Source organism: Ostrea edulis, chromosome 7, assembly GCF_947568905.1.
Source record: "Ostrea edulis chromosome 7, xbOstEdul1.1, whole genome shotgun sequence".
Classification (NCBI taxonomy): Eukaryota; Metazoa; Mollusca; class Bivalvia; order Ostreida; family Ostreidae; genus Ostrea; species Ostrea edulis.
The window spans coordinates 72,587,346-72,612,501 of record NC_079170.1 but is presented as its reverse complement, the minus strand read 5'-3'; the positions used below and the strand labels follow the sequence as shown (position 1 = coordinate 72,612,501).

The following is a 25,156-nucleotide window of genomic DNA, read 5'->3' as shown; positions in this document are numbered from 1 at the left end:
CTTTGTACTGAGTACTGAACAATTAGGTGTAGAAAAGTGCAGCAAAAACACATCTGTGACAAGTGACATTTCAAAAACACATCTATGACAAGTGAAATTTCAATAAAGCAAAGACCACTCAGTGACAAAGGCATCTGTATCAAACGGCAAACCCAAACCTTTTCTTTACTCAAAAGAAATTCTTATAAGTGATTAGCAATATATATGCAAAACTTAATTTCATTCCTCCAATTTCATCCCATGAGGATCCGGGTTAGAATAGGTCCTCAGTACCCCTTGCTTGTCGGAAGAGGCGACTAAATGGGGCGGTACTTCAGATGATAGCACAAAAACCGAAGACCCATGTCACAGCAGGTGTAGCACGATAAAGATCCCTCCCTGCTCAAAGGCCATAAGTGCCAAGCATAGGTCTAAATTTTGCAGCCCTTCACCGGCAATGGTGACATCTTCCAAGTGGGATATTTTAAAAATATACAATCAATCAATCCTCCAAAATTCAACATAATAGCAATAAAATCACACTCACACAAATGAATTCTAACTTTCTTATACAATCTACATGAATTTGAAATCACCACCACCACCAGCAACACATATTCTAAATTCCCAGTCTTCAATATTCTCCAACCATGATACACAAATTTCAGTGTCATTATCTCTAATATTCCATATGACTTTGACAGTCCTCGGCATGCAGTAAGCCGGTCTGCCTCACTCACCATATGGCTGGGGGCCAGTACCCCCAGAGGGCGGCGGCGGAGGAGGAGGGGGCATATCATGTGACGACTTCTTCATTCGGTTCAAACTTCTCTCTAAAATGGTTAGATGAAGCAATTTTCTGTACTGGCAATCAAGCAATGATTCTACTTTGTACAAAACGTTACGCAAGCACTACTGTGAGAACAATGTGACAAGTGCACTAAATGCCCATAGTTACCTAGCAAATCTGGGTTAAATAACAAGCAGAATAAATTAATATCAGTCTGTTTAAGTCGAAAAACTCCGGTACAGTTTAATGGACAATGTGTTCATTGTTTCAAATAATTACAACACATACTTTCTAGTCATTTTGGAAATGGAATATTGATTTTTGAAAAGAATCTTTAATAAATTGTTCACAGCTTTCAGGCACATTACTTTTATCAAATCAATTTTTTGTCTATTCGTATATAAATATTTTTCAGCAGAGGTGAAGTGTAACCGTGCATGGAGAGAGCAACAAAGCAAGTTGACACACACACACTTCAACAATTTCTCACCTTCTTTGCCACCATCATCTTCTGAATCTTCAAACCCAAACTCTTTTTTGAGTCTCTCCGTTAAACTCAGTGGTTTCTCCCTTTTTGGGGCCTCTGTCAACTTGCGTTTTATGAGATCAGACGAACCTAAAGTAATAAATTTCATATAAATACCATTTTCAAAAAAAATTGTTGGCAAATCTTGAGGAATCCTACCTAGACTTAATTCTGAGCTGGTAATATTATAAATTAGATATGGCGAATCCTGTGTATATATAATTTTGAACTGGTTGACTAGACTTTTGAACTGGCGGTGATTATGAATCTTAACTAGACTTACTTTAGAACTGCCGGTGATTGAGACGACTTACTTTTGAACTGCCGGTGATCGAGACGACTTACTTTTGAATTGCCGGGGATTGAGACGACTTTTTATATTTGAACTGCCGGTGATTGTGAGACGACTTACTTTTGAACTGCCGATGATCGAGACGACTTACTTTTGAATTGCCGGGGATTGAGACGACTTTTTATATTTGAACTGCCGGTGATTGTGAGACGACTTACTTTTGAACTGCCGATGATCGAGACGACTTACTTTTGAACTGCCGGTGATCGAGACGACTTACTTTTGAACTGCCGGTGATTGTGAGATGATGAATCCTTGGATGGGGACGTGTCAAACAATGGGAGGGATGGAAGGGATGGAAGTCGGCTATGCGCACTGAGGGATGGACTAAGCGAGGATGTAGATGATGGCCTTGGTACAGACAATGACGACGACGAGGTTGATGTGGAGGAACTAGAGGGTCCTTTCTCTTTTAATCTTTTCCTGTACTCCAACAGACTAACCTGAAATACATTGTCTCATATAACTCAATTTTCACTTACTATGCTGCAAAAATAAATTGTTCACACTTTTTATTCGCCCTAATGTTATTATACCTCAGAATGTTTTTGCTATTTCTTCTGGATAACGCTAGCCATGAAAGTTTCTGAACTATCTGACCAAAGAAATAGTATCTGACCAAAGAAATAGTCACGAAACTATTTACCGGATGCTATATTTTCCCGTGTTTTCTTTTCTGTGATGTCTAAGTCTGATATTAGTTTATCACTTGGATCATCTCGGTTGATTCCATCTAATGCCGAATGTTAGTTTACTTCACTTTGGTATGTCTGAGGCAAGGAAAGTCTACTTTGGTATAATAAAACACTTATTTACTGGCTATGAGGACAATAGCAAGTTTATTGTTCCCCTTGACAGCAACTATTTCCCTCGGCTGCGCCTTGGAAAATAGTTGCTGTCTTGGGGGACAATAAACTTGCTATTGTCCTCATAGCCAGTAAATAGGTGTATAATATATAACCCCAAGTATTAACAGTAAAATAACTGTTATATCCTACAAGTCAGGGCTCGATACTGAGGCACGTCTGACCAGGGCTCGACATTGAGGCATGTTTGTCCGACTGACTAGTAAAAAGCTTGGTCCAGTCTATTTTGTGTCATTAAGGTAGTTCAACTTATCATGTCAAAATGTCACGTTTAACTATTTTAAAACTAACTAAAGTTAGTAGAAATTATTAAGCCAACATTTATGTGAAATATTAACTTTTTAATCCAGTACATGTTGTGTTTAGCAGGGTTGTCCCCAACACAAGAATCTGCATCCTAGATGCAAAAAATTCATTTGAGACGCAGGTTTGTCTGATATGACAAATCCTGCAGACAAGTCTCGGACTTTCGAGTAAAAATATAATTTTACTTAGAAGCCCTGATATTGTGTATTAATTAAAACCTGTAGTAGGAAAAAATGTAGGGAAAACGTTACGCTCTGGTGAACCGAGATGATACCACCGAGTTCACAGAGTCCCAATCCGACTTGTGTGTTTAGCGTCAGTCAATTAAGTGTGAATTAGAATGTGATATTAAAAAGATAATTAGATAAGATGAGAAGGAAAAAACATTTTGCCACTCTGTCAGCTATTTATTTTTATTTCTTATTTATTACTTACTTCTTTTTTTTTTTTAATACAAATCGGGATATATATTCAAATATAAATGTTTGTCTTCCAGTAGCTATTTTTATTGGAATCAAATGTAGTGTAGTTTGTTAACACTTTTGTAGGTTTTACAAACAAAACTAGTACGAATTTATTTTATCACAATAATTTGATTATAATGCTGTTTAATATTGAATAGGGTTGTTGTGATGATAGGAGATTCAGGGAAGTAATTCTGTTGGCGTGGACAATTTTACGTCTGAGGCCAAGTAGCGAATGATATCTTTAATTTCAGGTGTACAAAGGACTCATCAAATTTTTGTGGGACTCAAGCTGCTTATAAACCATGAGTCCGGGACTCGTCATCAATAATTTCTAAACCCTGGTTTAACTTTTGTTTCATTGATGTTCTACCAGAGTTATCCTTCCTGTCGCACTCTTTAATGTACTACGTCCTTTGGTGGCATATTGAAAGTCAGCTGCTCAGTGGTATACTATTTATTTTAAAGTAAATAACCAAAACGATAAGAATAAGTTTGGATTTAATATCGGCTTCCTTTTCGATCAAATATAATGAAATAGATGGATAATATACCGATGTATATATTAGTTATCGATTATTTCTACAGATTCCAAATGTTGATATGTTTACACTGACGATCTTGCTATTCGATGTTGATTTCTCTGGCAGAGGCAAAAGGGGAGATAAGAGTACATAAAAGAAATCAAAAGAGAGAGCACAGGGCTCGAAATTAACACATGCCCGTCAGTCTGTGACTGGTTAAAAGTCTGGCGGACTGACTGACATTTGTTTTAGTCAGTCCGATGGGACTGGTTAATTTTCTAAAGCATCAAAGCATCATTTTGGAAAATATACTTATGAAATTTTATACACACATTTGGCATTCTTCGATCTGTAAATATTAGACGAATCTGGTTCGCAAATATAAATCTCACATTTAAGTGTTACAATATTGTCTGAGGCATATTTAGTTAAATTTCATTTTAATAACATTAAAGAAATATGTTTAATTATTTCTGGAAAACTGTTGGACTGGTAAATTTTTCTGCGGACTGGTTGAAATTATACCCCATCAGTCCGGCTGGACTGGTGATATAAAAAGTTAGCTTCAAGCCCTGGAGCACGTTTTAATGCAAGATCACTCTTATGCTAATTTGTATATTTAATCCTGGATGAATAAAGGCTATCCTCAAACGAAGGAAAAACAATATATGCAACTATTTATATAAGAATTACTTTAATATATGATAGACCTGTTTTATACTGAAAATCATATTTTAAATTCTCTAGAAATACAGTGTATCATACTCATGCTGATGACAAACTTAGTTTATAATAATTGTTCAATACAGAGTATGTTATTTGGGGCACTGAGAGAGATAAGAAATGTATATATATGTAACGTAGATGAGGTCAGGTTCAGTGATGTTGAGGTCAGGTTCAGTGATGTTGAGGTCAGGTCGGTCTAGTAAAAATGTTAAGCTACTGGCAGTCTATGCGAAAGTCACCAGACCCGTCTTTTCCCCCCGATTAAATTCGGGTCGGTAGAAAAAAATCCTGATACAGGACCGAGTGTCCAATGAAAATACAAGCAACAACTGCCACTTTTCCCTTCTCACTGCTTTTAAAAACAAATTTTAAAATTAAAAGAAGCCTTGTATATCTGCGTGAATTAGAACGTTTTCCCCTATGATAATAAGATATGCTTTGCTAATCTGTGTAGTGTGTCATTATTTACGATGTTGATTTCACCCCATCACTGACAGAAACAAGAGGTACTGTGAGCAATGCTCACTAAGAATACCCCCCGCTTACCCCAATCTCCCAAAGGGTGTTGGTAATAGGTATAAACTACCTCTTTTCTGAGTGTAAAAAACAAATGGCATGACAAACCAAACCATATTGCTACTTCGATGTCCAGTGCACGTCACCTTTGACCTTTTGACCCCAAAATCGATAGGAAACATCTTCATCCCATGGGTAGTCCATATGTATGATATGGTGACTGTAGGTGGAAAGGATAACGCTTTAGAGCCCGGAAACCATATTGCTACTTCGATGTCCAGTGCACTTGACCTTTGACCTTTTGACCCCAAAATCGATAGGGAATATCTTCATCCCTTGGGTAGTCCATATGTATGATATGGTGACTGTAGGTGGAAAGGATAACGCTTTAGAGCCCGGAAACCATATTGCTACTTCGATGTCCAGTGTGCTTGACCTTTGATCTTTTGACCCCAAAATCGATAGGGAACATCTTCATCCCATGGGTAGTCCATATATAAGATATGGTGACGGTAGGTGGAAAGGATAATGCAAACCATTGCGTCTACAGACAGACGGACGGACAGATTCCAGTATACCCCCACACAACTTGTTGCGGGGGGTATAGTGTTAAATCTAAAGCAAACTAGCATGGTGCCACGCCATGCCCTTTTTAATAACATAATGCCCTTTTTTTCTCTATAATTTTTTTTTAAATATTTGTTTATACAAACAATTTTTCTTTATTTCACAAGGTTGATAGAAAACTTTAAAGAGGCTAAATGATTATTCTATTACTATCATAGTATGATACAATGTAAGTGCCCCGAAATTGTCTTGCCGCGACGAAAAGTGCCCTTTTGAACATATGCTATGTGTGCCTTCTCTCGATCCTAGATTTAACACTAGAAATGTTACATGTCATGTAAAGATAAACTGCAATGATCTGGCAGACAATACTCTTTTGGTATGAGTGGTGAAAATGCTAATTTTCAACACAGTAGTGATTCAGATTCCCGTTCCATAAAAATCCACGTTCTGCACATCACTCTGACGCCTTATTTGTTTTTGGTGTGTGTAAAATCTGAACCAAACTGAAATCCGTCATCAAATCGAATGGTACCGAAATTTTCGTTGCACCGCACAGCCCTAAAATATTTTCCTTCTATGCATTAAATCACATTATACATTACATAACTGTTTTCTTTTAGAAATTTTTTTTGAATTTGTTGCAGTTGCTTGATATTGCATTTAAATCTAATTTTATTGGAAAATGCATGGTCTGGTAAAAAGTTGCTTGGTCTAGTAAAATTTGTACTCTCACCAGAATGTCGTTTGTCCTGTAAAAATTATAGACATTCGCGTAGACTGTACTGGTCCGACGGGTGTAGGTTTTTTTTAAAAGTTAGCGTCGAGCCCTGCAAATATCTGCATACATATCTAACATATAGCTCAGACTGTGGTAGACGGTGGCAAATCCAATGCTACATCTGTTTTAAGACATTTACCTTCTTTTTTGTGGGATTAGGGGCTGGTTCTGCCTCAAGCTCCATTGTGTTGGTGCCCTGTGTTGGTTCCCAGTCTGCTGGAGAGGCAGATGGCTCTGAAGGAGTAGTTATTGTGATGGAGTCTGAGCGTGAACTATCGTCATCATTATGAACTTCCGACCCCATCTCCTCATGTGAGGATGTCGAGGACAGTTCCTCAGATTGCCTGACCACAGGAAAACTGCCACTTTGATTGGACGACACTGTATTATCCACCAAAGCTTGACCAATATCCGACACATTCACAAGTTCCGCTTCCACTGTGATTTCAAATCTATCTGACACAGAGCTATCTACCATATCATTCTCCGTGACAGAATTCTCCGAAGTGACTACAGCGGAGGAGGAGACACTACCTCCCTCTGACAAATGCGTGGATTCTACGACAGAATCTTCCCGCCGCGATTCACTACTGCTGCTCACTCCTCCACACGAAGTCCTGCTGCCTGACTGATCACTACTGCTATCCACGCTGCTGTCCACACCAGCGATCCTCTCCCCTACTGTCGACACTTCCTGTGGAGAATCACTCTCCGCGGGAAGCTCGTCTACTTCCATACTTGCCTCCTGTGTCTGTGACGACAAAGTGTCTGTGCTGCTATCCACACAATGCAGTTCTACTAAACTAACGTAAGCTTTAGATTGCGATGTCATGGAAGATGGACGACACACATCTTCCACATTAGAAGTACTACATGAATCCTCCGTAACGTTGTTGTTACAAGAGTCCGCCCTCGAGGACCTACCACTACCACAGGAATCGGAACGGGACGTACTGTCACAAACACTTTTCCTTGGTTCTTGGTTTTTCCTTTGATCCTCCGTACTGTCAACTTCCACTGGATCCGTCTCCATATTCACAGAAACACTTTGATCCTCCATCTCGACTTCCTCTAATACTGCCTCAGACTGTCTCACCTGCTGTTGTCCACTTGAAACGCTCGCATCCTCCTCTACAACATTTAATCCTACTGGTCTCTGAACTGAATCACTTGTAGAGTCAAGTTTATCTACTTCACTCTGTACGCCACAGTTTACAGTTTGATCCTCCTCCAAGCTGTTTGTCACTTCACATGTGTGGCTGGTGTCACTCTGATCACTACTAGAAGTCCGGTCTTCCATACTGACCATTTCACTGTGAATTGTGATAGCACTACCCGTAACTTTCTGAGGACACAATGTGTGTTCCTGTTCTGAATCTGAGGACTGATCGATTGACAGTCTGGAGGAGACAGTGGCCGAGGAATCCGATACCTCACTCTCCATCGAATCCCGAATGCTTGCCTTCCGCAAGTCTCTTGGACTGAGAAACGGCCGCTTCTTAGGAATATCCACCTGCAAAATTGTTTTTAAAGTCAATGTCCAATGTGTCCAGCAAAAAAATTGTAAACATCAAAACTACTGTAGAATCATTTATTTTCGTGGGGGCCAATTTTCGTGGATTTATGATTTTTTTTACGGGTTCATGGGCACGTAATTTCGTGGATTGATATATTTGTAAGAAAGATAACTCTGGAATGTCTTTATTCGTTGAGGATATAAATTCGTGGGTAAGGGGTACCCACGAATTCCACGAAAATTGAGCCACCACAAATTCTAATGATTCCACAGTAAGTACAAGCAGTGTAAAAGAATGGAACTTACTTTTGGGGGATTAATGGGGGAGAAAGCTTTGACTTCCTCTTGAATATCTGAGGGCTGGGCTTCAGAGTCTCCCGACTGACTGACCAAGGGGTTCACCGAAGGAGATGAGGTGGACGGGCTGGAAGTCAGAGGTGTATCAACAGACTCCCGAGCCAATCTCCTTTTCTTCAAAGGAGTCACAAAGTCTGAAACACACAAATCATCTACATTAAAGTGTCTATAAGCACAGTACATTTAGAAAGAGCGACTAGTAACAATTCAAAAATAAAATTTGTTAGGGGTCATATCCTTCTCTTATCCATCTGTAGTAAAATGGGCCCTTACCTCCGGGTGGAGAGGCCCCAGGACTAGGCATGCCTGGACTAGAATTGCCTCCACTTGTGGTGTTGGGGGAGTTAGAACCACTCTCTGGCTTGGGTTTCTCATGCATAGCCTGTCGTAACCACCTCTGTTTCAAGAAACAATACTGTGATTAGACAATGTAGTTTATAAGTTGTTTCAGATTGAGAAAGCTCAAGTAAGGACTATCTGTGATAAAGACTAACATCTTTATAAACAGATAAATTATCTCAAAATATTAAATCCCATATTGTTATTCTAAATAATGACAGTTGTCTCTTGTTTTGAACATACTGATAATAATCAAAAGGATAGGAAAAAAGCTCATACGACTTACTAGTTCCTACCCCCAAGTTATCTAATATGCAAAATGCTTAGCGAAAATGACAAAATGCATCTGTCAGATTAACTACATGAAGAATATGTTATAAACTCCTGAAAGCCCTAATCCTACTGCAGTTTCTTCGATTATGACTGGCACTGACTTCCACGGATTGATATAGTTACTGACACCTAATTTAGATGACAGCGGTTCTTTGTTCTTCCTGTTTTGACGATCACTTCATGTTGTGGTCTGGCACAACCATAGAAACAACGGAAGTTGCTATTAAAAGAATCCTGATGAAACCACACAATTTTTTTGTTTTCATTCACCTTTTTGGCCGAGCCTATGCTACTTTCTACATTGACAACAGGACGGAAGGTTCCAGAGCTGTGGCTGTTCCGGCGGAGATGTTCCATTGCATTCCGTGGGCTTGGCAGACAGGTCACAAACATGGTGTCATCCTCCACATTCACCTCCAGAGGTTCCGTCTTTGCTGGAGACGGTGAGGGTACCGTCCCTCCATCCTGGTTCTTCTCGTGTAACCATTCATTCATTAAATGCTTGAAAGAAAACAGTACAATGCATTTCACTTCCTTTTGCTTGTATACAATCATTAAACAAGATGTGTTTGTGAAACACTGATGCCCCCAGTTTATGAATAAGTGCAACTGCAAGACATTTTATTTTTTTACTTCAAAATTTCCAAAAACTAGGTCAATGGTCAATGTCAAAGTCACAAGGTCAACAAATTTCGTATCATTGGAAAGTTCTGCTCACAAAAAATGCACATGCATATAAAACAGTGCCTCTTATGATTTGAAAGATACGACTTAAATTCGAATTTTCTTAAAGTAGGTCAAAAGGCCTATGTTAATTAAGGTCACCAGGTCAAAGACTTTGGTGTCAATGAAAAGAAGTTGCCACAAGGAATATACATACCAAATATGAAAGCTCTACCTCTTATGGTGTAAAAGATATGACCAAGATTACAGTTTTTTTGCCACAGACAGACAGGCCAAAAACAATGCCGGGACATAAAAATTACAAATAGAAGATTGACTTTTACAAAAAAATATAATAAAAACCCTGATATCTACTTTAAAATGGAGAAATTTCAAACCCGAACTGGCACTATTTTCGATTACCTTCTTGGTTTTGAGGAACCTGAATGATGGTGCCATGTTGACCGACTCATTGGTGACAAGAGGAGTGTTAGGACAGCTAGTGGGCATGACAGGGATAATTGGCTGGACAACATTGCTTCCTTCGTCTGACGCATCCACTGACAAAGAGGGTTCCGATACAGCATTACCACTGCCTGCTCGATTCCTCCTGTAAAGTCAATCTAGGCTTTAACATCCATGTCTGTATTACTACCTATAAGTTCTAAAATTTGCTCATCTATTTTCCCAACATATTTTTGATGCAGTGTAAGATGCATTGCAAATTCAAGAAACCGATCTATCATGCAACAGTTATTTTCTGCAGGTGGAAATTTTTGTGATCTGATGCCTAGAAGGTATCAAATGGTATTCTGCATTGTCGTTTCTGTGGTTGCATTATACCGATCTATACCTTTATGTATCGATATGTACATATATTGAGATAGCAATTTTTGCGGATTTTTCATATCTGCAAAAAATGGACCACTGCAGAAAATACCTGTCATAAGGTATTTCGAAGAAATTACACCATAATTTACCTTCTAGAGGACACTCGTTTTGCCTTTCTCCTACAAAAACACAACACAAAGCCCATCAAAAACTATCCAGTATGCCTGTATGTATTCTGCTTTACACATTTTGATAAGAACTATACATACGATTTTGGCTTTGGTTTGGTCTCCTTAACAACTGGTTGTTCTACTACAGGAGGGGCTACCTCTGCAGTGCTTTCTTCCTGGACAGGTTCCGTTTCCATGGCAACTGGTAATTCCAGTGGTGGTTCTTCTACCATGGAAACAGCTTCCTCCTCCTTTTTCTTGGATCGTGTTTCCTTCTGAATGGGTTTTTCTTTCTTTTCCTCCTTTTTTACAGGAGCCTTTTCCACCTTCTCAATCTGTCATAAAATACCAAATTTGTGAAATTATTCATTGTTTACATGCTACACAACCAGGAACTTCATTAACTCACCTTTAGTTACACAACCAGGAACTTCATTAACTCACCTTTAATTACACAACCAGGAACTTAATTAACTCACCTTTAGTTACACAACCAGGAACTTCATTAACTCACCTTTAATTACACAACCAGGAACTTCATTAACTCACCTTTAGTTACACAACCAGGAACTTCATTAACTCACCTTTAATTACACAACCAGGAACTTCATTAACTCACCTTTAGTTACACAACCAGGAACTTCATTAACTCACCTTTAATTACACAACCAGGAACTTCATTAACTCACCTTTAGTTACACAACCAGGAACTTCATTAACTCACCTTTAATTACACAACCAGGAACTTCATTAACTCACCTTTAGTTACCTGCTACACAACCAGGAACTTCATTAACTCACCTTTAATTACACAACCAGGCACTTCATTAACTCACCTTTAGTTACACAACCATGAACTTCATTAAAGGACACAACGCATGTTTCTAAACTTTTTCATTTTTTCAGCAAAATTAACTCTTTTTATGCCTAAAACTACTTTAAATGTGTTTTAAATGAAATATTTTGCGTAGTTTTCGAGTTTGAAAGCGAAGAAATTCAAATCTTGCGATATGCATATTTTCTTTCGCTAGTTTACGCGCCATTTTGTGTGACGTCATATGCGCCCTCGGGTTTGAAAACATCTATTAGCCATTTCATAAACAGATTAGATTTAATCGACAAAAAACCAATTGTCACGTTAACGGCTTGTAAATAATAATGCATTAAGATGTTTTGTGCCGTGCTCAGGTGTACTAGTTGTCGGTAGAAAGGATTTAGACTGAGTATTTTTCAATTTTTCGAAGGAAGGTAAGAGAAAAAAGACGTGGATAATTTTTTTGTTGGAGCAAGAACTTTACCTTAAAAAACACACCCAGTCACCTTTTCAAACATCGCTTGGACAGAGACCCTGATAAACTGCGAGAAAATGGATATATCGAAGCTATAAGCACTGGTAGGCCTATAGCATACATTCTGTTTTGCTCTTCAAATTCAATACACACTCGGATCAACTGACCTTCACCTTGTAACAACATATATCGACGATACAATGTAACTTCTACCAACTGGTAGATTTACAACAAAAAATAAAGATACAAAATAATTGAACTTTTAATTATACAAATAATAGAATATTGTATTTCCTAACTTTAAATTGAATTATAAAATTATTTCTTTATTGAACTCGTAGCATCTTGAGTGCGTCAGTAGGCTACAACGCTGTGCTCCCACTTCGTACTTCCTAAAGACGTGCAGATCACAATTCAAAAATAGTATTAAGATTGCTTTATCAAAATAAAATAATGTGATTACCACTTTAAATTTGAATATTTTTATTGATTTGTGTGTGTGTTGTCTTTTTCTTTCTTTCCAAAATGCACGCGTGACAATAGCTTGGCATAGGGCCTAGTTGTCAACAATTTAACGTATCATAATTTGTCTAATCCAAAAATAAATAATGACTGCACTGTTTATTTTAGAAAAACAGTGCCAATTACAAATGTATAAAGGAATAACATCCCCAAACAGTTTGTAGACAGCGACCCATATAAACATTATTTACTCACAATTTTGCCGATTTCATACACGCTTTACTCGCTATATTTGGGTATTTACATCGTTATATGTGTGCACTGGTGGCGAACACATATAAAACTCGGACAATTTATCAACATCGATTTAAATGTTGCCCATGGTAAATTAATTAGGCCCCTAAAAGTTGAGTTTTTAATAATATCTCGCAGTACTTTCACAATCCGAAGGGCGCATGTGACGTCACTGTACCACGTGACTACCTACCTAATTAACTTGACTTTTTGAAATCGGGGCTTAGATTTAAGTCTGTATTGTGGTTAATTATCGCAAAATTTCGGCGAACGAACTATTAGAATTACTATAAGCATAAAGAAGACAAAATGCATGTAATATTGTATACTTTGAAAACATGAGATATGTCCTTTAACTCACCTTTAGTTACCTGCCACACCTCAGAGAATAACTTACCTTGTCCTCCTTTTTAACGTCTACACTTTTTCTATCGATGCGGTTAAGTGCCTGATTTCGTCTTTCTTCTCGTTTCTCCATTTTTTCAAAGGCCTTCATGATGGCTTCCATTTTCCTTTCCTCTCGTGTCTAAAATTACAAGTCAAGCAATGTCTCATCTATTTTCTTCCTCTTGTGTGTAACATTACAAGTCATAATATCTATTTTCTTCCTCTCATGTCTAAAATTACAAGTCAAGCATTGTCTTAATACTTATTTTCCTTCCCTCTCTCGTCTAAAAGTACAAGTCAAGCATTGTCTTATTACTTATTTTCCTTCCCTCTCTTGTCTAAAATTACAAGTCGAGCATTGTCCTAATATTTATTTCTCTGTTAAGTCCTGTAACATAAGTCGAACCTGTATCAAGCTCTCACTAATGGGAATTTCTCTCAGTAACTTATAACCAGAAGCAAATATTTTCTGATAAAAGTAAATCATTGAAGGCATGTATACTGTATGTGATGTATTAAATCATGAGAATGGGAATGAAAATAAGAGGTTCTTAATTCATTACCTTTGATAATCTATACAATAAAGGATCTCCCATGGTTTATAGTTTGATATGATTTAAATTCAACGAGTTGTGTGTTATCGATCCCCGAGCCTTAGCAGTTATTTTTTCCTCTGACTGATGTTCACGTACATGTGCTACTCTTACCATCTTATGCTGTGAGACAGAAGACTCTGATGACAGGCCGGCGTTCTGACCAGCATCTTCCTCTTCGGTCTGTGGTGTGGTTTCTGATATATCTTCAGGTAAGGAATCATTGTCCACCTGCTCAGTTGATGCTTCTCTAGATGACTAGAGACAAAAAGTTTTATCATGTAATTGCATATAGCATCAATGGGTTAGAGGGCATCAATGTTAAAAGTTAGAAATAAATCTGTGCATGACACTTTCTTGCTTCAACCTAAGAAGCCGAGGTACACAGTTTAAAATCCTCACCACCTGTGCTGGTATCTCTATCATGGGAGTGGTTACTTCAGTAATGCTGTCAGGAGGAGGTAACTCTTCTGGGGTCTTTTTGACAGGGGATTTAATTTGTAGTTTGATGGGAGATTTCACAGGCAGTTTTGGTGTTTTCTGAGGAGATCTCTCTTTCCTACAAATTATCAAAATTTTACATGAGTTTAGAATATATAGACTCCAACCCCAAAGCCATAACAACAACAAAAATGTCATCATTCTTCACTACTTCAACACACATGAACATTTAAACCTTCTTACTTGATATTCATGTTCAATTTCTTCTTGAAGTACTTGGCAACAGCACAATTATTTCTCAAGCAGGCACACTCCACACAGTACGTACTAAAAAATTTACCAAAGAAGTTCAAAAAAACTTCATTTCACTTCTTCAGTCTGCATTACCATTCATCTTTTTGAATTAGAATCATACACATGTACAAAATTGCAGTGAATCTTACCAATCTTTATAATTGTAATCATATGGGATGGTAATTTCTGATCCGCGAGGAATAACTTTGGTGGAATATACGTAGAAATTCATATAACCATTTTGAATTACATGCCGCACCTACAAAAGAAATGAATCAGCAGTGATTGGTCTGGTCTTTGTAAACACACTCTATGAGTCTCATTCTGATTTTAGAACATTTGTCATACCTCCGCGTTTGCCTTACAGGATCGTCTAATAAAGCGAGCAATATTGCCATATGATGTAGCATCAACACAGATATCCATATCATCATACTTCGAGTAGAATAAAACAAAGGGATTCAATCTACAACAAAAATTAAACTGGTGATCAACATTCCTTTTCAGAAAAGTTTCATGTCAACTTCATAAGGACCACTTTCATCCTTTTAACAAATGAGCTGTTCCTAGCTAAAGGGCCCTGAAGTATCTGAGTGTTATAGTTATGAACTACAGAGAACAATCCCTCAAAGAGCAATATTGATTGTCGTTAAGATAATACAGTCAATCAAAGATGACCACCAGCTACTGATTAGTAATCATGACGTCTTTCTTTACAAGTATGCAAAAAAAATTAAATGTTGCATTTTTTTTCATTATGATGTTCTTTAAAAACCGTTCGAGAAAATAAGTGTCTTTTTTTTTGGCTAGGAACGGCTCCATTACAGATTAAAGCTTGGTCGCTGTTTCAGTGTGCTGGTATTAAAGGTTAACTATTTACCTGACCTAGCATATCATATCATGGATGACTTAGTATCTTGGTTTAACTGGTCTCAATGTACAGAACATTTGTAGCTTTCATCTCAGTTAATCTGATCTCTGCACAGGACTTAGTGTTTCAAGTTATCTTAGTGCAGCTGGTTTCTACATGACTTATCTTAGTGCAGCTGGTTCCTACATGGCTTAAGCTGGTTTCTACATGACTTATCTTGGTTCAGCTGGTTTCTACATGACTTATCTTGGTTCAAATGGTTTCTACATGACTTATCTTGATTCAGCTGGTTTCTACATGACTTAAGCTGGTTTCTACATGATTTATCTTGTTTCCGCTGGTTTCTACATGACTTATCTTAGTGCAGCTGGTTTCTACATGACTTATCTTAGTGCAGCTGGTTCCTACATGGCTTAAGCTGGTTTCTACATGACGTATCTTGGTTCAGCTGGTTTCTACATGACTTATCTTAGCGCAGCTGGTTTCTACATGACTTAAGCTGGTTTCTACATGACTTATCTTGGTGCAGCTAGTTTCTACATGACTTATCTTGGTTCAGCTGGTTTCTACATGACTTATCTTAGTGCAGCTGGTTTTTACATGACTTATCTTGGTTCAGCTGGTTTCTACATGACTTATCTTGGTTCAGCTGGTTTCTACATGACTTATCTTGGTTCAGCTGGTTTCTACATGACTTATCTTGGTTCAGCTGGTTTCTACATGACTTATCTTGACCTGATCTTATTACATAACTGACCGTTTCTAAGCATTTTCTTGGTTGAACATACTTGAGAATAGGACTGACTGCTTCTACAACTTACTGTTTATAAAAGTTATCTCGGTTAAACTGGTCCCTGTACATGACTTGTCCCACATACTCAATTACAGCCTCCCCTTCTCCTATTGTTTCTGATGCTTCCAATCCCTAGAAATCAACAGGAAAATTACAGTCAAACCTCATTATCTCGGAACTCGATGGTAAAATACTTAGAATAAGTGGTTGGGACTTCAGATTCACTTCGACATATCCATGGTATTCGAGATATTGGTGTTCCGAGGTACTGAATTTCAACTGTATCTCGGAACACAGTAATTTAAATTTTGTTCCATTTCAAATTTGAAGTCTCACCTTGCGATTCTTATTGACCTCTGTTACATGACATAACTGGCCCTGCGGAGTAACGTCCAGTCCTTTAGTGTCCGGAGGCTACAAAACACAAAGGAAAACTTCAGAAAAAATAGTTTTCAATTGCAAAAGTATCAAGCACAAAGAGAAACCAGAGCTATCCTAACAGGACTAATACCCCCCCCCCCCCCCCCCCCTTTACACACACACAAACAAATGGCACACCAAAGCTAAGTATATTTGAAAAACTGTAAAATTGACAGGGAATATCCTCATCCAATGACAGGCTGTGTGTGAATTACTGTGAATCTAGGTAAAAAGGGGAGTCACTAAGAGCAAGGCAACCTTTACTCCAGCCAGCTAAAGTTAAGTGGTGATACTTCCATTCTATGGTATTTTGTATATATATGTTCTTGTACATATTATATTCATTTTAATTGATACAAGAATTTTTTTTAATACCTTGTCACCTCTAAGCATTTGCCACTGAAAAATGCATTTTCCAAATTATTCCACTTCCATTTGAAGTTCACCAATTCATATTGTTTTTTCAGCCTTAATCTAACCCAAATCATATGTGCTCCATAAACAATTATAATTATCAAAATTTCGATATGTAAAAAGAAAAACAGAACCCTACAGAGGCCATGTGTACAGGACAGTAATGATAGATGGGAATTTGTGATGTGCACGACAAATCCGATACACAGTCTCTGATTTAAAGAAAATGTGTCTTTCAAATTACTATGTGCTGTGCAGTAATTTCATGTTTTGAAAACGTTAAAAGAAAAAATAATTTTTATTTCAAAGGATAATAAATCTTGTGTACAAATCTTAATCAAATATATCCAGTATCAACATTTTAGGATATTAGGTTTCAGCCACTTTAATAACAAACTATTTAAATCTAATGATAATAAATGATGCATGATTCAAGTACCAATATATTAACATATTTGGGTCAATCTAGAAATCCTTCCATCAGAATTCAGTCGGAAGGAGCTTGTTGAAAAATAGTGTTTAGATGTCAAAATCCAAAGTACACAATAAGTGAAGGGATGTCAACCAACACTCTCACATGTATCAGGAGTCCAGTTCACATGACCTTTGACCACTTGACCCCAAAATCACTAGAGAATACCACTGTACCATTGTGCTCACCATTTGTGTAAGTAAAATCAATTTAGTTTCAGCAAGTCAATGAACAACAGCTTCCAAAACTTCATACAGACAGACAGACAGGGTGGTTCCTGAATACAACCTCCCTAATAAAATTTGGAGGGGGGGGGATGTATGGTGATAAGATACACAAAGATATTAGTAACTTACATATACACCATTAATTTTCTTGGCCAGAAATGAGTTGAGGATATCTTGAGAGTACAAGTTCTCATACACTTCTTCATACTTGTCAACCCAGGGGCTGAAATGACAAAACAAACATTACACATACATAGCAAACTACTTCCTTTTGTGACAGGAAAAACCCGTCCTTATCTCATCTCTAACAACAGAGTATTGTGCAGACATCTCAAGAGGAGTTAGATTGAAATCCATTACTACAGCTCAAGGTCGATTGTGAAGATTGCAATTGGAGTAGTTATAAGATAATCTGAAGTGTGCTATAAATGCAGTACAAGAATGGGATGGTGATTTATTTAGGAATCAGTTTAGATATATATGAGAAGTACTTTTAAGTTGTAGTGATCAGATATTAGTGCATTGATGCTAATACACAATAGCTTGTACAGAAACCATCTTAAAATTTGTTATACAAAACACACTACAGGGACATGTCAAAATACTTTCCAGTGCTCCATTAAACATTCCATAGATCATGAAAATCTTAATGTTCATTTACATCCTACAGATTTCCCACAAAATATCCTATAGCTGAAACTGTCAGTACAAATACTCCTCATAAATCCTTAACAGGCATTGATCAAAGACCACAACCTACAAGTACCTAAAGGACAGGCATTGATCAAAGACCACAACCTACCTAAAGGAACTGTCCCATGGATCCTGCTGGGAGTTCTCATTAATCACTAACGTCAAGCCAGGCTTCTTGTTCTTGTCCAGCTGAAACACCAGGATATAATTTATATAAGTGCACACAGCAGAACATTCACAATATAAAATCATGTTTTTTCTGTTCATGCTAGTCAGCAGGATAGGGGTGTACCTTCATTTTCTTTGCTTTCAAACCAGCAGGCGCATCTTTGTTTAAAACCTGAAATTAGCACAATTTGAAGTTATGAACATCTACCAAAAGCATAATCACCCGAGTTATTAACATCTACTAAAAGCATAATCACCCGAGTTATTAACATCTACCAAAAGCATAATCACCCGAGTTATTAACATCTACTAAAAGCATAATCACCCGAGTTATTAAAAGCATAATCACCCGAGTTATGAACCATTTGCCTGAACTAAAGTTTATATACTTAAATTTCAAAGAAACCAGAAAGATTTGTATAAGCATTTTCAGTGTATCAAAGGCAATATCAGGACTGGACAAGGGCAACTGTATGTCAGAAACATAGATTACACAGTGTCAGACTGGACAAGAGTAACTGTACATCAGAAACATACAACGCTATAGATTACACAGTGTCAGACTGGACAAGAGTAACTGTACATCAGAAACATACAACGCTATAGATTACACAGTGTCAGACTGGACAAGAGTAACTGTACATCAGAAACATACAACGCTATAGATTACACAGTGTCAGACTGGACAAGAGTAACTGTACGTCAGAAATATAGATTACACAGTGTCAGACTGGACAAGAGTAACTGTACGTCAGAAATATAGATAACACAGTGTCAGACTGGACAAGAGTAACTGTACATCAGAAATATAGATTACACAGTGTCGGACTGGACAAGATCAACTGTACATCAGAAATATAGATTACACAGTGTCGGACTGGACAAGAGTAACTGTACGTCAGAAATATAGATTACACAGTGTCAGACTGAACAAGAGTAACTGTACGTCAGAAATATACAACGCTATAGATTACACAGTGTCGGACTGAACAAGAGTAACTGTACGTCAGAAATATAGATTACACAGTGTCAGACTGGACAAGAGTAACTGTACGTCAGAAATATAGATTACACAGTGTCAGACTGAACAAGAGTAACTGTACATCAGAAACATACAACGCTATAGATTACACAGTGTCAGACTGGACAAGAGTAACTGTACATCAGAAATATAGATTACACAGTGTCGGACTGGACAAGATCAACTGTACATCAGAAATATAGATTACACAGTGTCAGACTGAACAAGAGTAACTGTACATCAGAAATATAGATTACATAGTGTCGGACTGGACAAGATCAACTGTACATCAGAAATATAGATTACACAGTGTCGGACTGGACAAGAGTAACTGTACGTCAGAAATATAGATTACACAGTGTCAGACTGAACAAGAGTAACTGTACGTCAGAAATATACAACGCTATAGATTACACAGTGTCGGACTGAACAAGAGTAACTGTACGTCAGAAATATAGATTACACAGTGTCAGACTGGACAAGAGTAACTGTACGTCAGAAATATAGATTACACAGTGTCAGACTGAACAAGAGTAACTGTACATCAGAAACATACAACGCTATAGATTACACAGTGTCAGACTGGACAAGAGTAACTGTACGTCAGAAATATAGATTACACAGTGTCAGACTGAACAAGAGTAACTGTACATCAGAAACATACAACGCTATAGATTACACAGTGTCAGACTGGACAAGAGTAACTGTACGTCAGAAATATAGATTACACAGTGTCAGACTGGACAAGAGCAACGGTACGTCAGAAACATAGATTACACAGTGTCAGACTGGACAAGAGCAACTGTACGTCAGAAATATAGATTACACAGTGTCAGACTGGACAAGAGTAACTGTACGTCAGAAACATAGATTACACAGTGTCAGACTGAACAAGAGTAACTGTACATCAGAAACATACAACGCTATAGATTACACAGTGTCAGACTGGACAAGAGTAACTGTACGTCAGAAATATAGATTACACAGTGTCAGACTGGACAAGAGTAACTGTACATCAGAAATATAGATAACACAGTGTCAGACTGGACAAGAGTAACTGTACGTCAGAAATATAGATAACACAGTGTCAGACTGAACAAGAGTAACTGTACATCAGAAACATACAACGCTATAGATTACACAGTGTCGGACTGGACAAGAGTAACTGTACATCAGAAATATAGATTACACAGTGTCGGACTGGACAAGAGTAACTGTACGTCAGAAATATAGATAACACAGTGTCAGACTGAACAAGAGTAACTGTACATCAGAAACATACAACGCTATAGATTACACAGTGTCGGACTGGACAAGAGCAACGGTACATCAGAAACATAGATTACACAGTGTCAGACTGGACAAGAGCAACGGTACATCAGAAACATAGATTACACAGTGTCGGACTGGACAAGAGTAACTGTACGTCAGAAATATAGATAACACAGTGTCAGACTGGACAAGAGTAACTGTACGTCAGAAATATAGATAACACAGTGTCAGACTGAACAAGAGTAACTGTACATCAGAAACATACAACGCTATAGATTACACAGTGTCGGACTGGACAAGAGTAACTGTACATCAGAAATATAGATTACACAGTGTCGGACTGGACAAGAGTAACTGTACGTCAGAAATATAGATAACACAGTGTCAGACTGAACAAGAGTAACTGTACATCAGAAACATACAACGCTATAGATTACACAGTGTCGGACTGGACAAGAGCAACGGTACATCAGAAACATAGATTACACAGTGTCAGACTGGACAAGAGCAACGGTACATCAGAAACATAGATTACACAGTGTCGGACTGGACAAGAGTAACTGTACGTCAGAAATATAGATTACAGTGTCGGACTGGACAAGAGTAACTGTACGTCAGAAATATAGATTACACAGTGTCAGACTGGACAAGAGTAACTGTACATCAGAAATATAGATTACACAGTGTCGGACTGGACAAGAGTAACTGTACGTCAGAAATATAGATTACACAGTGTCGGACTGGACAAGAGTAACTGTACATCAGAAACATACAACGCTATAGATTACACAGTGTCGGACTGGACAAGAGCAACTGTACATCAGAAATATAGATTACACAGTGTCAGACTGGACAAGAGTAACTGTACGTCAGAAATATAGATTACACAGTGTCGGACTGGACAAGAGTAACTGTACGTCAGAAATATAGATTACACAGTGTCAGACTGGACAAGAGTAACTGTACATCAGAAATATAGATTACACAGTGTCGGACTGGACAAGAGTAACTGTACGTCAGAAATATAGATTACACAGTGTCAGACTGGACAAGAGTAACTGTACATCAGAAATATAGATTACACAGTGTCGGACTGGACAAGAGTAACTGTACGTCAGAAATATAGATTACACAGTGTCAGACTGGACAAGAGTAACTGTACGTCAGAAATATAGATTACACAGTGTCAGACTGGACAAGAGTAACTGTACATCAGAAATATAGATTACACAGTGTCGGACTGGACAAGAGCAACGGTACGTCAGAAATATAGATTACACAGTGTCAGACTGAACAAGAGTAACTGTACGTCAGAAATATACAACGCTATAGATTACACAGTGTCGGACTGGACAAGAGTAACTGTACGTCAGAAATATAGATTACACAGTGTCGGACTGGACAAGAGTAACTGTACGTCAGAAATATAGATTACACAAATATAGATTACACAGTGTCGGACTGGACAAGAGTAACTGTACGTCATAAATATAGATTACACAGTGTCGGACTGGACAAGAGTAACTGTACGTCAGAAACATAGATTACACAGTGTCAGACTGGACAAGAGTAACTGTACGTCAGAAATATAGATTACACAGTGTCGGACTGGACAAGAGTAACTGTACGTCAGAAATATAGATTACACAGTGTCGGACTGGACAAGAGTAACTGTACGTCAGAAATATAGATTACACAGTGTCGGACTGGACAAGAGTAACTGTACGTCAGAAATATAGATAACACAGTGTCGGACTGGACAAGAGTAACTGTACGTCAGAAATATAGATTACACAAATATAGATTACACAGTGTCGGACTGGACAAGAGTAACTGTACATCAGAAATATAGATTACACAGTGTCGGACTGGACAAGAGTAACTGTACATCAGAAACATACAACGCTATAGATTACACAGTGTCGGACTGGACAAGAGTAACTGTACGTCAGAAATATAGATTACACAGTGTCAGACTGGACAAGAGCAACTGTACGTCAGAAACATAGATTACACAGTGTCGGACTGGACAAGAGTAACTGTACGTCAGAAATAGTTCAAAAGTTATTACACCCACTAGTTTTCTAATTCTTTTAAAGAAAAACAATATAACGATAAAGTGTTTAATATCAACATTCTGAATAATAGTGGAAAAACTGCAATGTTCTTTGCTGGGTTTACAGTTGTATATTGTAGCAAAGATGATGCGGAAGGCCACAACTGATGCTTTTTTTTCTTACAAAAGAGTTTCAATACCCTATTCAACATAGAATCTAAGTGTAAATGATTGGAAAACAGTTCTCATTGACAAAAATCAGAGCTGAAAGCAACACATCCTAATGAGAAATAGAAATATCCTGATACATTGATGGTGATACTACAATGTATTACTTTTGACACTACACATTATAATTAAAAGCTTTGTGTGAAACTAATACATGACATATTGAAACAAATATGGCACATGACCCCCCCCCCCCCCCCCCCCCCCCCCCCCCCCTCAGAAAGTCTGTATCGTTTTAACAATATATTTCATCAAACCAGAGCACTTTTCATTTCATACGTATATAAAAATAGAGAATCCTTTTGCTCCAGATTTGCTATTTTTAAAGGTTTTATAAATCGAAGTAATCTATCTGACGAAAATTAGTGAAAACATACGGCACAAAACACAGACATTACAAAAATCGATCAATTCCAAAACTGTGCTGTAGTGTTTCAGTTGTAAAACATAATTTTGTCCGAAAATGGTCCTCTCTACACAGGATAAAATAACATCAAATAACTTACTTTTATAAAGATTTATTTTCCCCCGTTTCCAGGTATGTATCAATATGTTACGACCCCTCCCCCCATCTGACTGCCATCTTACCCTCTGACTCAGAAGTTTCTTGTTTGCGTCTTTATTTTCCTTCTCCTTCTTGACGTCTCGTCTCTCCTTTTTGTTGTTTTTGCGCTGTTTGATGTCAGACAGTTTACTGCCGCTGTTGGAGTTGTTGTTGCCAGACTTGTTCCGCTGTTTCTTCGTCTTGAGTTTCTTGGCCCCCGCTAGATCCACCTCTCCCTGTTGTTGTTGTGATAACTGTCGGTTGGCTTCCTCCTCAGGGTCTGTATCAGTAGCACTGGAGTCTATCAATTAAAAGACATACAATATGTAAGACACCTCTAAAAGCATCAATACTCTCAGGGAAACCAAGTCATTTGGGTAACCTAATACATTATGACCCTCATTTATGCATTGGTATTCCCCCATGAAAGACTTTTCAACAAAGACCTCCAAACATTAAGTAGCAAGAAATGAAATATAAAGCATTTGTGATTTTCATCTGTTGCAGTCAAAACATTCGACGTCACAATGCATTTAACTCGGCACTGAAAAATGTTCCTGTTCGTGCTGCAATAGATCTTTTCAATCTGTGCTGAGTTAGTATCTGCCAATGCATTGTGAAATCAAATGTTTTCACTGAACGGATGAAAATCATGAATGCTGTATATTTCACTTCTTGCCACTTAATGTTGGGTGGCCTTATCATGCATAGCCATCCTGGCCCCCCCCCTACCTGTCAGAGTATCCAAGAACTCCTTCTTCTTAAGCTGAATGAGTCGGGCTCTCTCTCGGTCCAGTGAACGGGGCTCGCAAAGTTCACAGAAATAGGAATCTGGGATGTTGTTCCTGTCCACACCCATACAATCAATGTGCTGCCACACACTGAAATAGATCAGAAATACACGTAGTTCAGATATGTACACGTCTACAAACTTTCATTTATTCCTGGTTTTCTATCTAAATATATATATATACACACTTACAAACTTTGATTAATTCCTGGTATTTCATTCATATACAGACATATACATATCTATTTACAATTTTCATTCCCTTCTGGTATTTCATTCATGGTACACATGGCGTGTTACAGACACCATCACGATTTTACAAGATCCATAGTAAATATTGTATCTGGATATCTGGGTATCAGCTAATCATCACTCATCACAGCTACCTGCATACTTGGTATATCATAGGTAGAGAAGATGAGTTCTACTCTCTAAATGTGTACCAGTTCTATTCAATAGCCCTGTAGTCTATAACTAAAACGTTGAGAAGTTCATTATAAATCGTGGCAATGCCGGGTTAATTATAGATGGCTGGTTCATTGTTTTTCTGTGTAGTGTAATCGTTGACTTGACATTGCCCACCATTATCTAAAACTGCTAGGTTGGTTGGAAGGAAATTTTGTGTGTGTAGATAGAGGGAAAATACAAATAAATCTGACCCTAAAAACTTTGGGGTAAAAAAAACTCCAGTAAATGTGTTGTTATCTTTGCATTATTTTATTATTTTTATTTTTCAGGAAAGTTCAAACTTCTAATTATCAATAATATAAAATCTCTTACAAAGTTTCAATGCAAAAGATTCTAGTAGAAGCTGTAGAATT

At 37.7% G+C, this 25,156-nt stretch overlaps 1 protein-coding gene across 4 annotated transcripts in view; it reads right to left on the bottom strand.

The window, feature by feature from the left end:
- Positions 1 to 25,156, bottom strand: part of LOC125653914 (inactive histone-lysine N-methyltransferase 2E-like) — a 40,978-nt gene that overhangs the window by 3,052 nt on the left and 12,770 nt on the right. For 2 of the 4 annotated variants that reach the window (XM_048883587.2, XM_048883586.2), the window contains exons 5-27: positions 24,278 to 24,426; positions 23,590 to 23,846; positions 18,549 to 18,596; positions 18,366 to 18,445; positions 17,693 to 17,786; positions 16,367 to 16,444; positions 16,059 to 16,162; positions 14,715 to 14,832; positions 14,516 to 14,625; positions 14,316 to 14,399; positions 14,034 to 14,190; positions 13,746 to 13,889; positions 13,049 to 13,177; positions 10,706 to 10,941; positions 10,586 to 10,615; positions 10,029 to 10,215; positions 9,213 to 9,443; positions 8,544 to 8,667; positions 8,220 to 8,404; positions 6,537 to 7,910; positions 1,868 to 2,090; positions 1,260 to 1,385; positions 720 to 812 (exon numbers count right to left, since the gene is read on the bottom strand). In XM_048883587.2, coding sequence (XP_048739544.2) covers positions 720 to 812; positions 1,260 to 1,385; positions 1,868 to 2,090; positions 6,537 to 7,910; positions 8,220 to 8,404; positions 8,544 to 8,667; positions 9,213 to 9,443; positions 10,029 to 10,215; positions 10,586 to 10,615; positions 10,706 to 10,941; positions 13,049 to 13,177; positions 13,746 to 13,889; positions 14,034 to 14,190; positions 14,316 to 14,399; positions 14,516 to 14,625; positions 14,715 to 14,832; positions 16,059 to 16,162; positions 16,367 to 16,444; positions 17,693 to 17,786; positions 18,366 to 18,445; positions 18,549 to 18,596; positions 23,590 to 23,846; positions 24,278 to 24,426 — 4,361 coding nt within the window. The remainder of the gene's footprint in view (positions 1 to 719; positions 813 to 1,259; positions 1,386 to 1,867; positions 2,091 to 6,536; positions 7,911 to 8,219; positions 8,405 to 8,543; positions 8,668 to 9,212; positions 9,444 to 10,028; positions 10,216 to 10,585; positions 10,616 to 10,705; positions 10,942 to 13,048; positions 13,178 to 13,745; positions 13,890 to 14,033; positions 14,191 to 14,315; positions 14,400 to 14,515; positions 14,626 to 14,714; positions 14,833 to 16,058; positions 16,163 to 16,366; positions 16,445 to 17,692; positions 17,787 to 18,365; positions 18,446 to 18,548; positions 18,597 to 23,589; positions 23,847 to 24,277; positions 24,427 to 25,156) is intronic. The other 2 variants (XM_048883588.2, XM_056145272.1) reach the window with 1 other exon arrangement.